Source organism: Sus scrofa, chromosome 18 (assembly GCF_000003025.6).
Source record: "Sus scrofa isolate TJ Tabasco breed Duroc chromosome 18, Sscrofa11.1, whole genome shotgun sequence".
Lineage (NCBI taxonomy): Eukaryota > Metazoa > Chordata > Mammalia > Artiodactyla > Suidae > Sus > Sus scrofa.
The window spans coordinates 24,546,506-24,560,148 of NC_010460.4; the positions used below are offsets into that span (position 1 = coordinate 24,546,506).

At 40.4% G+C, this 13,643-nt stretch overlaps 1 protein-coding gene across 30 annotated transcripts in view; it reads left to right on the forward strand.

Moving 5' to 3' along the window:
• Window positions 1-13,643, forward strand: part of CADPS2 (calcium dependent secretion activator 2) — a 494,741-nt gene that overhangs the window by 173,959 nt on the left and 307,139 nt on the right. For all 30 annotated transcript variants that reach the window (XM_021078970.1, XM_013985671.2, XM_013985668.2 and 27 more), the window contains exon 3: window positions 3,650-3,982. In XM_021078970.1, coding sequence (XP_020934629.1) covers window positions 3,650-3,982 — 333 coding nt within the window. The remainder of the gene's footprint in view (window positions 1-3,649; window positions 3,983-13,643) is intronic.

Here is a 13,643-nt window from a genome sequence, read left to right on the forward strand (position 1 = left end):
TTGGTCTTCAAAGCTGGCCTCTACCAAAACGAAACCAATAATCCATGGTCGTGCTGCCCAGTATCCACCACTGTTTGCAAACACACCATAACACACACGCACACACATTGTTCCACCTGTATTCCTCAATTATTTTTGGTTAGTGGAGTCAAGCGTCCCAGTAACTCTGTGAATCATATTTTTTCCTGGCTTTACACATTCTCTAACTCTCCATGAGGAGTTAACATCTCCAGCTCCCTCTCCCCTCAGCCTGTCTCTCTAGCACATGTTTGCCCTACATCAGGTCCTTACTGCTAATTCCCTGGTCTCTGATAAATGATCCCGATCTCTGTTCTGGTTGATTGGCATCTACCCTTGCTGCTGCTGCCACTTATTTGTGGCTTCTTAGCATTTTGGCACCTAGGTGACCTAGCCATTGTCAACTCTGGACCCTGAGGCAGAGCTCATGTTCCTTGCTTGGCACACATTGCATTTGGCCATCTGGTCTCTGGTCTGATGGGCACAACTTTTGCTCGCTTTACCCTTACGTTTAATGTTCCTAAAGTATAAAAATTCTTACACTTCCCTTCAAAGGCCATGCAGTTCTATGATCCTATCCTTTTTCTCTCTTTTATGTTTCTGAAATATGTTTCCTTCTCCCTTTTCCTCTCACTCAAGCCACAGGTCCCTTATCTGTTCCATGCCCCCCTCCTCCCCAGCTTTGCCTCCCAGACAGCAGAGTTAATGACTCCTTCTCTTTCCCTCCCCTTGTGTAAGTCTCTGCTCTCACCCTCTTCTGTTTTCCTGTATATCCCGTCTCTTTTAGCTGCTCTCAGCTATTGGAGGGCAGGGTCTTTGGCTCATCTGTCTTTGTGTCTCCACCACTTAGCAAAATGCCTGACACATTGCTCCCACTTAGTAAACGTAGATTAGATAACATACACTTGGACCAAGCTAGTATGGCTTTAGGTATGGTTTTATAGGGGAGATTAAGATTTGAAAATATAAGTTCATCAGTGCTCTTGCTTTTGAAAATACTATTTGGTTGCTTGGCAGAGTTTGGCACTGACTGTTAGGTGGAAGAGGCTGAAGACAAAAAAAAAATGAAATGCCTGCCAACTTAGTATTAGATATCAAGTAATTAAAAGTTTTTCTGAAGCCAGTCTTAAGGTATTTATGTTGTGAATTTAAAAATATCTTGCTGTTCCAAGTTTTATACAGTTATCAAATTTTTAAAAGTTATTTATTTCCATTTCAAATCTTCCCTTACAAATAGTGTTCCACGCCGTATTTCAGTAATTCTGTCTCAGGGTGCAATTGGAGACAGAAACCACATGCTAATGGAACAGGGAAAATTTATCATGAATAATGGGGGATTAGCTGTATCAGGTAAGGAAAACTAAAGAGAGGAGGAGCAGGTACAGGGAGCGCAGAACGCAAGGAAGGAACAGACCTAGAAGAAGGTCCTACTCCCTTCATCCCTGGGGCCAGGATCCAGACCTCACTGGAGAGGATGGGGTGTGTCCTGCTGGATGGCAGAAGTTCCCTTCAGGGCCACACCGGTAGGACTCTTGGGGGTCTGCCTTCCGAGGGAGGTGCTGCCCTGGAGAACTGACCAGGAGTCTGCCAGGGTGGGAGGTGTTCTGTGAAGCCTTCCTTGGGGTCTGCAGGGAAGCTGCCACAGAGCTTGGTGCCATGTGCCTTCAGGTATAAGAAGAGCCCCTTTTCCTCCAGTGTCTGTGCAGCACCCCCTAAAACTGCCAGCAGCCAGGGGAAGGCAGCATTGGAAAGCAGTAGATTGACAGCTGGCACTCTGCTCCCTTTGACTACTGAGCCTACGTATGTTCCCATTTAACAAGATACAGCTGTAACAGAGATTAGAAAAAAATTGTATAACTTTTGTCTTGAATTCTAGGGCCCAATGAGAGGAGTGCAATTAGATGAGGGCAAGAAAGGAGACGGAGACAACCCCATGTGTTTGGAGGTGGTTAATAGCACTTTTAGATAAAAGACTATTTTTTATTTTCCTTGATCAAGATAAAGGCACTATTCTTATACCTGTGACTTAAGTAGTTTTGGCCTAAAAACAGAGGAAAATAAGAGTCTTTAACTGTGACAGAGCCACAGCTGGTAAAGTGAGGAAGCATCGTGTGTATGTGTCATGCTTGTGTCTAATGTAAAATTCACAACCCATACTTCGGTAGGTTAGTCAACCAAAATATTCAAGAGTCAGTGCTTTCTGGTCATTGAGCAAAGATAGAAAATGATATTTTGTACAAATGGTCTGAAAAGGAGAGAAATCAAGTGGTGAGGAGAGGGTTTGGGACCTGGAAGCGGAGCTGCCATGCTGGACATTGGGGTAAGTGAGGCTGCTTTGTGTGGACCACACATGCTGCTTGCCCTCTTGCGGTAGCTTAAAACAGATAGTAGGGTCATCATTTGCGAGCACCTCAGTGTCATGGGTTAGGGAAAAAGTTGAACTTTTGTTCCATAATCCATATCAATGGCTCTAACTTGTGGGGCTGTAGTCCTACAGGCTCTTCCGGAAGAATTTTTTTGTTGTTACAGGGAGAAAACAGGAATAAAAACAGCCTCATATAACCCATAGAGGATTCTTAGGAATATTGATGACAGAATACATGTTTAATGAATCTTGACTGCTATTGGCTGATATTTGGTTCCGTGTTTTTAGAAGAAAGAAATTTGAGGCCAGGTCTCATGTCTCTCGCACAGTATGTGCTTTTTGCCTATCTCTTCCTACCCATTTCACAAGCATCTCTCTCCATGATTGTCACTGTTGGTATTTTATTTCTTACCCAGTATTAGTGGGCAGTTATAACTTTTAGATTTTGCTTCTTCATTGATTCTTCCCAGCTCTGAGAAGTGTGAGAACTTAGGGAGTGTGGGAAGTCAGGAAGGGGAGAGGTATTACCCCCTCTCCAACTGTGGCATAGTTTTGATTATCAGTTATAACTTTCAGGGTATTGACTTAGGTACTAGAGTTACCACACTTTTGGCCTTCAAATTCCTAAACAATAAGGGGCCTTCTCCTCTAACCAGAACACTCAAGCTCCATTTACATTTTCAACTAGCTTTAAAGGTTTAAGTTATGGGAGATGCCCATGACCTTCAGGTGGGGAGCATGTAGGTCAAGGTTGGATCATCTTACAGTTTCCTCAATGCTCATTATTGTCTCTCATAAACATTTCAACATTTTGGAGTTCCCATTGTGGTGCAGCAGAAATGAATCTGACTAGGAACCATGAGGTTGCCGGTTCAATCCCTGGCCTTGCTCAATGGGTTAAGGATCTGGCGTTGCCATGAGTTGTGGTATAAGTCTCAGATGCAGCTCAGATCCCACATTGCAGTGGCTGTGGTGTAGGGCAGGGCAGCAGCTGTAGCTCCGATTTGGCCCCTAGTCTGGGAACCTCCATATGTCTCGGGTATGGCCCTAAAAAGCAAAAAAAAAAAAAAAAAAAAAAAAACATTTTAAGAGATGATTTTGGAGCCTCGACTTGGTCATTGGTTAGCATGTATTATGAAACATTTGAATCATTGTGGAATATTTGGCGTCATAACTTCACAACTCTGGGGTTGCCAAAAGCAGTTGGTGTTAGTGTCCCTGCCTAATTGTAAATGGGTTTTTGTTTTCTTTCTTTTTTGTCCCCAGGTTTTTCTGAAGAGTGATAGAGTGGCCAGAATGGTTCAGAGTGGAGGATGTTCTGCTAATGACTTCAGAGAGGTGTTTAAGAAAAACATTGAAAAACGTGTGCGGAGTTTGCCAGAAATCGATGGTTTGAGCAAAGAGACAGTGCTGAGCTCATGGATAGCCAAATATGATGCCATTTACAGGGGCGAAGAGGACTTGTGTAAACAGCCGAACAGAATGGCCCTTAGTGCTGTTTCTGAACTTATTCTGAGCAAGGAACAACTCTATGAAATGTTTCAGCAGATTTTGGGCATTAAGAAACTGGAGCACCAACTCCTTTACAATGCGTGTCAGGTAAGCGCTCACGTTCCTTCCCTTCCCCCATCTGACGTAGCAGAACGAGCCCCAGGCCTTTGAAGGTAGACGTTGCTTTCTTGAGTCATTTTGAGAGTTGAGGGAAACTGAATTTTAATAAGTCCCATAATGATGTATGGAAGAAGCTTTGAAAGGATTATTTGATAGGCAAAGAAGAATATCTGTACCTTTTATTCAGTGATTGTTCCCATGTGCCCTGTTTTTAGGACATCAGCTTTCCTAATGGTGTGTAATGCCCTGCGCATATATGGGGCATGTCCTGAATAGTAGAGTGAAAATCACCTGTTATCTAAAGAAGCTTGGCAATTTATAATAAATGGGTATTCCTCAGTGCAAAATAATTTTTCATAAAGATGCGATACTCATCGTCAGAGTTCTCTAGAAGTGACTGAAACTTCAAAAATTTTTTCTTTAACCCAACCAGGTAGCAATGAATTGAAGATGATGGCTAAACTACGTAATTTAGAGGTGACAGAGTAAATACTACATTTTCTCTTCAGTTATTTTAAATGATACATACAAAAAACTGAATAAAATGTTTTACATCTTTCGTCTTTAGATCCTGTCATTTGTCTAAATGTATTCCTTCCTTTGTTGTATTTTGCCTGTTTTAGAGGTATGAATTACTTACCTATGCCCCAATATACAATGTAAATTGACAAAATTCTGACATTTTAAAATTCATATGTTCATTAAGTCACACATCTATAGTTTACATATGTGTACATTTATTTTTAATCTTTTTGAAAATCTACTTCTCAATTTCTGTATTCTATGTGTATTGCATAGTTTGCATTACTAATTTGTGACTCATTTCCTATGAATAAATTAACAGATTAATTAATGGAAAAGCAATGTGGAACCGTAACCCTGTGAACAATTCATGCATTCACTATAATTGTTTTCTCAGTATTATTAAACCAGGTGTTTTGATAATGCTGGGGCTGACGATAAAACGAAAATCTTCTATTGTGAAAGGAACATAACTGGGACTTTGTATTTTTAGTGGAACAGTAGCTTATATAGTTAAATATTGAGGAATATAGTTTGTTAGTAAAATTCAGACTCAGACCTTCATTAGATATTCGCTGAGTGGTCAAATCAAAAATTTTGCTAGGTGTTGAGGAAGCCAATCTGAACAAAATATTCATTATGTACTGAAGTTTAAATAGAGCAGATAGACCTCTAAAATGAGTTATTACAAATGTATTAGAGTAACTGATACATGTAAGTTACTCAAGGTGTAACTGAATGTTACAGGGTCATAAGATAAATTCTTGTGGAGCTGTAGCTCAAAATATTCAAAACAAATTTTTTTTTGGGGGGGGGTCTTTTTAGGGCCACAAGTGTGGCATATGGAAGTTCCCAGGCTAATGGTGGAATCGGAGCTGCAGCTGTCGGCCTGTATCACAGCGACAGCAATTTGGGATCTGAGCCACATCTGCAATCTATACCACAGCTCATGGCTACGCCAGATTCTAAACCCATTGAGTGAGTTCAGGAATCTAACCCAAGTCCTTGTGGATACTGGTCGGGTTCGTTAACCACTGAGCCATGAAGGGAACTCCCAAAATGTTTTAAAATTAATCTTTGCTTACTTAAGATCACTTCAGCAAAGAAACCAGGGAATCAAGACCTGGTTTCTTTGGAATATACTCCTAAGGCACATCTCCATCTGTAATAATGGATTTGGTTTTTCTATCAGTATTTGCCTCATTTATCTTGATGCTGTTCTACAGGTTGTAGCCTTTAGCATTGTTAAGTCTGTTTGTGGACTTAACCCCTTTATCATTATATAAAGTCCCTCTTTGTCCCTGATAATCTTTTTTTTTTTTTTAAGTCTACTTTGTCTCAAACTAGTGTAGCTACTTCAGCTTTCTTTTGATTAGGGTTGGCGTGGTATTTTCTTTATCTGTTCACTATTCACCTATCTGATTTTTTGTTTAAAGTGAATTTCCTGTGGAGAACACATACTGCCTCTTAGTTTTTGTTGTTTCTAAATCCAGTCTGACAATCTGTCTTTTATTTATTTTTTTACAACAAAAAAGGGTTTGTTTCCTTTTTATTTTTGATTAAGATACATGCAAAAAAATACTTCTATTAGTAAGTTTACAGCTTGATGAATTTTCATAATCTGAACATAACCCTCTAAACCAGACCAAAACTAAGTGGAATATTGCCATTACCTCACATGTCTCTCCTATGATTTTTATTTTTTACTTTTATTTAAGTTTTTTATTACTCAAATGAATTCAATCTCTGTCATTTAATGGGCGTGGGTCCCCCACCCCCACTGCCCTCTCCTCAGGTGGTGTCCATGGCATGTGGAAATTCTCAGGCCAGGGATCTAACCAAGCAGCAACCCAAGCTGCGGCAGTGACAATGCCCGACCCTTAACCTGCTGAGCCACAGGAGAACTCTTTAATGGGTGTATTTAGACCATTCATATTTACAGTGATGTAGTTGGATCAAATTCTACAGTCTTTGTTAGTGTTGTCACTTTTTTGCCTTGGTTCTTTGTCTCCTCTGCTTTTTCTAATTTTAATTGAACACATTTTATTGAAGTATAGTGATTGACAAGGTTGTGCTAATTTCTGCTGTACAACAAAGTGATTCAGTTATACACACACGTATATAGACGTCTTAGGAATATTGATGAGAGAATAGATGTTTAATGACTCTTGACTGCTGTTTGTTGATATTGGATCTGTGATTTAGAAGAGAGATCGGAGGCCATGTCTCATGTCTTGCACAGTATGAGCTTATTATCTATCCCTTCCTACCCATTTTGCAAACTCATGCCTAGGTGTGAGTTTTTTGATATTTCTCTTGCTGAATATTTTCTGAGCTTCTGTCATTAAATTTGGAAAACTCTCAGCCATTATTACTTCAAATATTCCTTATGTCCTAGTCTCATCTTCTCCTACAGTATTTTAATGACATTTGTTATGCTCCTCCTCATGGTTTGGGGATGTTCTGTTTTTTCATTTTTTTGTTTTTCAGTTCTTTGCATTTCAGAGAGGGAAGTTTCTGCCTTCCTTCCAGCTCGGTGATTCTTTACTCAGAATCAGCAAATCTGTTGATGAACCCATCCACGGCATTGTTTCTGTCAATGTTTTTGATTTCTAGCATTTCCTTGTGATTTTCTTAGTTTTCCTGCTTATGTTGCCCACCAGTTCTTGTGTTTTCAGCTTTTTCCAGTAGAGCCCTTAACATATTGTTGATAGTTCCTTACATCTCTTGTTGTCAACTACCTCGTTTCCGTCCCATCTAAATCTTGTTTGAATGCTTGATTTATCTCTGCGGACTGTGCTCTGTGTTTCTCTTTTTTAAATGCCTTTTGGCATGCTTTGTAATTTTTTTGTTGACAGACATGCACTATCAAGTAATAGAAACTATAGTATATTTGTCTTTTTTTTCCCCCCCTCTTCGTGGCCATACCTGCGGCAATGGTGTATTTGTCTTTAGTGTGAACACTCACATCAGTCTGACTGGAAGGCTGGCTGTGTGTAGTGTTTGTTGTAACCACAGGTACAAGAAGCTTTGAGTTCTTGCGGTGTCCTCATCTTGGTCTCCTATCTTGCCTTTGGGCTTCCATATGTGTTCCTCTTCTTGCAGCTTTTTTAGCCATGATCAGCTCTGGTTATACTGGAGCCTTGTTGGCGGTTGTGGCAAGGGGTTGAGAAGGACATGTTCAATGAGCTCTCAGTCTTTGAGGGGACCTATTTCCCGGAGAGTAGCCTTCACAAGTGTTTCTATCCTTTGTCTGGGAGTATTGCTTCTCTCCTCACCCATGTCCCTTATTCCCTTCCCTCTTCCCTGGCTGAAGCATCTTCTACTTGTTTCCTTGGAATCTTACCCTGGGATCACTCTGGGTTAGTTGGATTGTTTTTCTTCAAATAGGCAAGACTGAAAGGTTGCAAAGGACCACAGAGGGCAGCCCTTTCCTCCTCTAGATGGGCTGAGTTTTCAGTATTTTCTTGTTGCAAAGTTGTTCCTCCTTTGTGTGGGAGAAGACTCTGGGAAGTACAACAATAGCTTTTCTCTCTCTCTCTTGCTGCCAGGTCCACACTGCGGATCCTGCCCTTGAGAATTTGGTGGGGTTGCTAGAAGAAAGCCCAGCAAAGTGTGGAAGCTGCTTTATGATGGCAGCCGTAGGAGTTTCTCCCTCTCCACACTCAGCTTTTTAGTAATTTGAACAAAGTACTAGTTAGATAATGGTCTTCATTGATGTCTGTCCCAAGTGCAGTAGCACTCTGTTGTGCCTGTGTCTCCAGATCCTGGGTTACCGAATTGCCCTGAAACCTCAGTGCTCTGATTAGTCAAGAAAAGTGATTGGTGTTGAGCTTGTCCAGGTCTTTAAGGACGGGGATGACTCGCATGTCTGAGTTGAAACTAAAATTCTCTTCAGTTCTGAGACCTGGAAACGAAGCTTAAAGATTTTTGATTAACTCAAAAATAAAGGACAGAAATATTCAGAAATGAGGGAAAAACTTTCCTTTGGAGTAACAATTTTACATAAATTATGAAAATGATTGTTGACAAAAACAGCTAAGGTTCTTTTTGTCCCCTCCAGGGCCTATCTTACTTTATTTGTTCTTTTGTTATTTTTCAGCAACGTTTGAAAAAGAAAAAGTGATAGGTTTTTGGTTTTTGGCCATATGCATGACACATGGAAGTTCCAGGGTCAAGGATCAAATCTGCACCATAGCAGTGACAGGGCCAGATCCTTAACCTGTTAGGCCATCAGGGAACTCCAAGGAAAGGTGATAGAAATCACAGAAAATAGCCTGTTGTATGTAGGAGGAAAAAGTGGTGTAAAGAGAGGAATAGAGTAGAACAGGGCTTGCGGCAGCAGACAGAGGATTAAGCTAGCCAGGCTGCTGGCATCTGGCTCCGGTCTGGGTTGCTGACCTGTACGTCACTTTTCCCGAATCTCAGGAAAGGCTCTGAGACTCTCTAACTTGGAACATTCTCGCATCTGTACTTGTTTGCCCTTGTCTTGCCCCTTGTTTTCGCCAACAGTGTTCTCCTAGGAAATCTCAAAGATGTGTTGTCCCTTCAGGGTCAGACACTCAGGATAGAAAGCTCTTTATTCTACTAGGATGAGCCAGGAGGCAATGGCCAGAGAGCCCCTGGGGACTTGGGAAGGATGAGAAGGGAGCAGTGCCAGGGCTGCCGCCTAAAGCTGATGGAGGAGGCTCACGGGCTTTTGCACCCCTTGTCCCAGAGCTGCAGGATTAGCATCGGGAAGGAAAAACAGGAAGCCATCGTCTGAAGAATCATAGGTGTTTACATTACTTTCAGTCAGAGCCAAGACTTATTAATTTCAAAATTAAGGTTTACAGGGAAACTCTTAAAAGGACTAATTTAGAAGATAGCACATATCACAATGAAGTTATGAAATCGGGGATAATTGAAAAAAAAATTATTTACGTGTTTTCAGAAAAACAACGCATGAAAACAGCCCTTGTGTGTCATAAATTAGTTGTTATTAAAACTGCCTGCCAGGTTTTGGACTCTGGTTTGCAAACAATGCACCTGCATGGGTGCACATTCATAGAACAAAATATTAAGAGAAAATGAAAAAGGTACAAAGTGTACATTGTAAAATGAGCAACATAACAATACCAGAAGCTGAAATTTTTAGCCATCATTTACCTGAGTCTGGAGATTAAAGGGTACAGTAGAGTAATGGGGTGAAAGAAGCACAGTCTGTCAGTAGAAAGTTTCATTTCAGAATAACGTTAAGGAAATGCAGTGAATTTCAAGTAAATACAATTATATTTTAGAGAAATGAAGTTAGTTGAGATAAAAGCTGTGTGTTTCGTAGTCATACTAATCATTTTTGTTTTCACCCATTTTTTAATTAAAATACTGTTACTTATGTGGTACCAGTAATGAATCAGCTGCCTTTCTTTAAACAGGAATGTTTTTAAAAGATTATTTTAAAATACGACACCAAGGTAATACAGTATTTTCGGATCAATTAGTTAACCCATTTTCCATAATCATGTAGGGAATACAGATGGAAACACAGATAGGAAACCGAGTTATCTGCTAGTTGTTTTTGTTTTGTTTTGTTTGTCTTTTTAGGGCCGCACCTGCAGCGTATGGAGGTTCCCAGGCTAGGGGTTGAATTGGAGCTGTAGCTGCCGGCCTACACCACAGCCACAGCAACGCAGGATCCGAGCCGCCTCTCGACCTACATCATAACTCATGGCGACGCTGGATTCTAACCCTCTGAGAAAGGCTGCAGATCGTACCCGCATCCTCATGCATACTAGTCAGGTTCGTTAACCACTGAGCCACACCGGGAACTCTGTTATTTGATAGTTTGAATGAAAAAATAAGGACAGCAGCACTGTTGTAAATGCCACCGTGGTGTGATAAGTCCCTGGCTCTATCCTCTTAAGGGCAAGGAGACTGCAGTGTTGTGGAGGAGTGTGTAAACTTGAGGTGTCATAAAGAGGTCCACGGGACGAGAAGATGCTGAAGTGTTCTGGGCGGGAGAGTGAACCTGTCTGGACGTGGAGGTGTGGAGCAGCATGGCTTTGGGGGTGGGGGGATTAGGCTATTAGAATAAGGTGGGGTGTGGTTTGAGTGACATGAGCCCATGCCTGTAATGCTCATGTAGATTGCAGACACACACCATCCAATGACCCCAAGTCTGACCGTGGAATACAAAGGACCACATACGCTCTGTGTCAGGCTTCTCCTTTTACCTCTATTTGTATTTTAAGAGGATTAATTTAACTGAATTTTATAGCCATCTAAATCCTGATCTTTTCTGCCAAAAGCAATCTCCGTTAATCTTTCATAATCTCATTCCATTAACTGAAGAAAGTCTCACCCATATTTACTCAAGAGTCAAAGCAAAGTTAACTGAATCTTCCTCTCTCTAAACACCCCCACCCAATAAAGTCCTTTTTTTTTTTTTTTTTTTTTTTTTCTTTTCCCTTGGCTTTTTAGGGCCACATCTATAGCACATGGAGGTTCCCAGGATAGGGGCCCAGTTGGGACCACAGCCACATCAGATCCAAGCCATGTCTGCGACCTATACCACAGCTCCCGGCAATACCGGATCCTTAACCCACTGAGCAAGGCTAGGAATCGAACCTGCAACCTCATGGTTCCTAGCCGGATCTGTCTGTGCTGCACCACTACGGGAACCCCAGAAGTCCTTCTGTTCTAAAGACTATAAGAACTGTGTTGAGTAATCCTACAGAACTGTTGGGTTGTTTGTAAGGAATAAGCAGGAATATTCATGAATAGTTAAAAAGTACGGTGTTCCTGTTTATGATTCCCCTTCCCCTCAGAATTTTAGCTCTGGAGATTAAGTACTTCGGGTCTAGGAATTTTTTTAAAAACCAACAAAGAGAGGCATTTCCTGTGCTGCTTGTTCTCTCGCTGTGAGTCTCCCCTGGGTCTGTTCTAAAGACCCCCTTCAAGGGGTACAGAGGGAAGAGAGAGAGCCATGAGTCCTCAGAGGAAATTGGTATCTGCCTTTCACCACTGTCATCTTTTTTCCCAACTGGTAGCTTGTGGTTGATAATCATTTTAACACAATTTGTCTACTTTGGCAGAAATTTAAAAGTACATTCTACAGAGCCAATTACATTTGATAACAAAAATCACTTTCAAAGTAGGAAAACAAAGCTGAGAAAATGACTGTTAGCAAGGTATGTCTTTGCTGTGTGTGTGGTTTTAAATCTGAGAGTGCTTGAGGACAAGATTCAAGTGAATGTCATTAAATGGCAGCCGTTGGGTTTTAGGAAACATCAAGGAGAAAGTGAAAACCTTAAGACGGATGAGATCTTTTAATACCTGACTTTTGAAATCCTGAGCCATAATAGTTGTATACATAAACACCTCTTTTAAAAAGAAATGCATCACGATATGTTAGATGAGAATCTGATTTTGGTTAAATGAGTTTGAATCTGATTAGTAATGTTGAATCAATTTCTTCTCTAAAAATGAAGTTTTTAATCTTGTGAAGACAGTTTTATTATGTTCTTAAATCAACTTACAGCTTTTATTGGTATTGCTTCCTTTGACTTGTGTATTATTATTTTTTTTTACCTTTGGCCTTGTGTCATGGGTGGCCGTGATTGATTCTAGCTATTTGTTACAAACTGGTGGAAAGGCCTTTCTTGTTGAGTGTGTTTAAATGATGTTATTTCCTGTTTGCACAGGAAATCACTTCCTGTTCCTCATCCACACCCTGTATTTTCTTGAATTTTAATTTTGCCTCATTTGTTACTCTCTTCACTTGAAATCCCTCTAATCCATTCTTAAAGACTGGAGAGAAATTCACCTCCACAAAGCCTTCCCTGCTCCTGTCTTCACTCCTTTCTCTTAAATATTGTGAGAGGGGGGGGCAAAAATCCATGAGGAATTTATAATTCTCAACCCCAAACATTGTGATATTTACTTCGTATTATGGATATTTACACAGGCCTCTTTTATTGCATTGTAACAACATGAGTATAGGATAAATAGTTAATCTTTGTACCGTAAATTATGCAGTAGTATTTAATGTCTCTCCTGCTGTGGACACTCAGAGATAGTGGCAGAGTGAAAGCTGAGTGTGAGGCATTGTGAAGGCGTGTGAGGTGGTTAAATCGAATACTGGGGTCAAACTGCAGGATTTAGACCCTGGACCTGCTTGTAAGATCCTGACCCTGGAAAACTGCTTAAACCTATCTCTGCCTCAGATTTTTCATCCCTAAGCTGGGATAATGATAACTATTCCATATGGTTGCTCTGAGGTTTATAGTAATGTTTATAAAAATTTAAAACAGTTCCTGACTGTAGCACTGTATAAATTTAGCTCATATTAATCCTGATGAGGCTAAAGTTCTAATCTACTCTGACAGAGTTCTCTAAAATCACTGGTAGTGTCTGTACTATGTAGTGTGGAAATCTCTGTCTCATCCTTATTCCAGTATATTCAGTTATTTTATTGAGGGAAATAAGTAATAATTGCTTGAAAATGTTAGCTCGTTACTTTTGTCTGGAAGATAAAGTGTTAATACCAAACAGAATACTAAAGATTTTAGGATGTGTAAAAATTTGCGAGGTTATACCTACCATTTTAGAGACTATGTATGCATAGTCTCCAGGCTATCGAAGTTCCCTAGTTTTGATGTCTGAGGTTAAATTTCTTGTGTTCTTACTTTTGAACATTTTAATCCATTATTTAATATAGTTCAGTTCACATAGGGCAATTTTATGTTTGATTAACTCATTCATCTTTCCCCTACTTTTAAGTAGTATTCAAAAGAGAATGTGGTTTGGGAAATGCATTTTTAAGACTCGTAGAACCTGTTCTACAAGAATCTGTGGCAGAACTGCTGTTGAGTCAGGTTTCTTATACATAATTTAGAAGGTAGATATAAGGCAATTCTTTAAAAGCTTTGCCTCCAGCAGCAGACTGCTACCTGATTCCTACATAACATCACACAGGCAGTGTGTTAGCTCGAGAGTACAGGAGTAGCTTCATTTACTTATATTCTTTTTGTTGCATGAAATTGCAAAAAAAGTTTTAGTTACCTTATAGTTACTGGCCAGTTGTCAGGGGTCAGATAGCCGGGAGGGGAGTTCCTTTTGTGGCTCAGTGGTGAACGAGCCCAGCTAG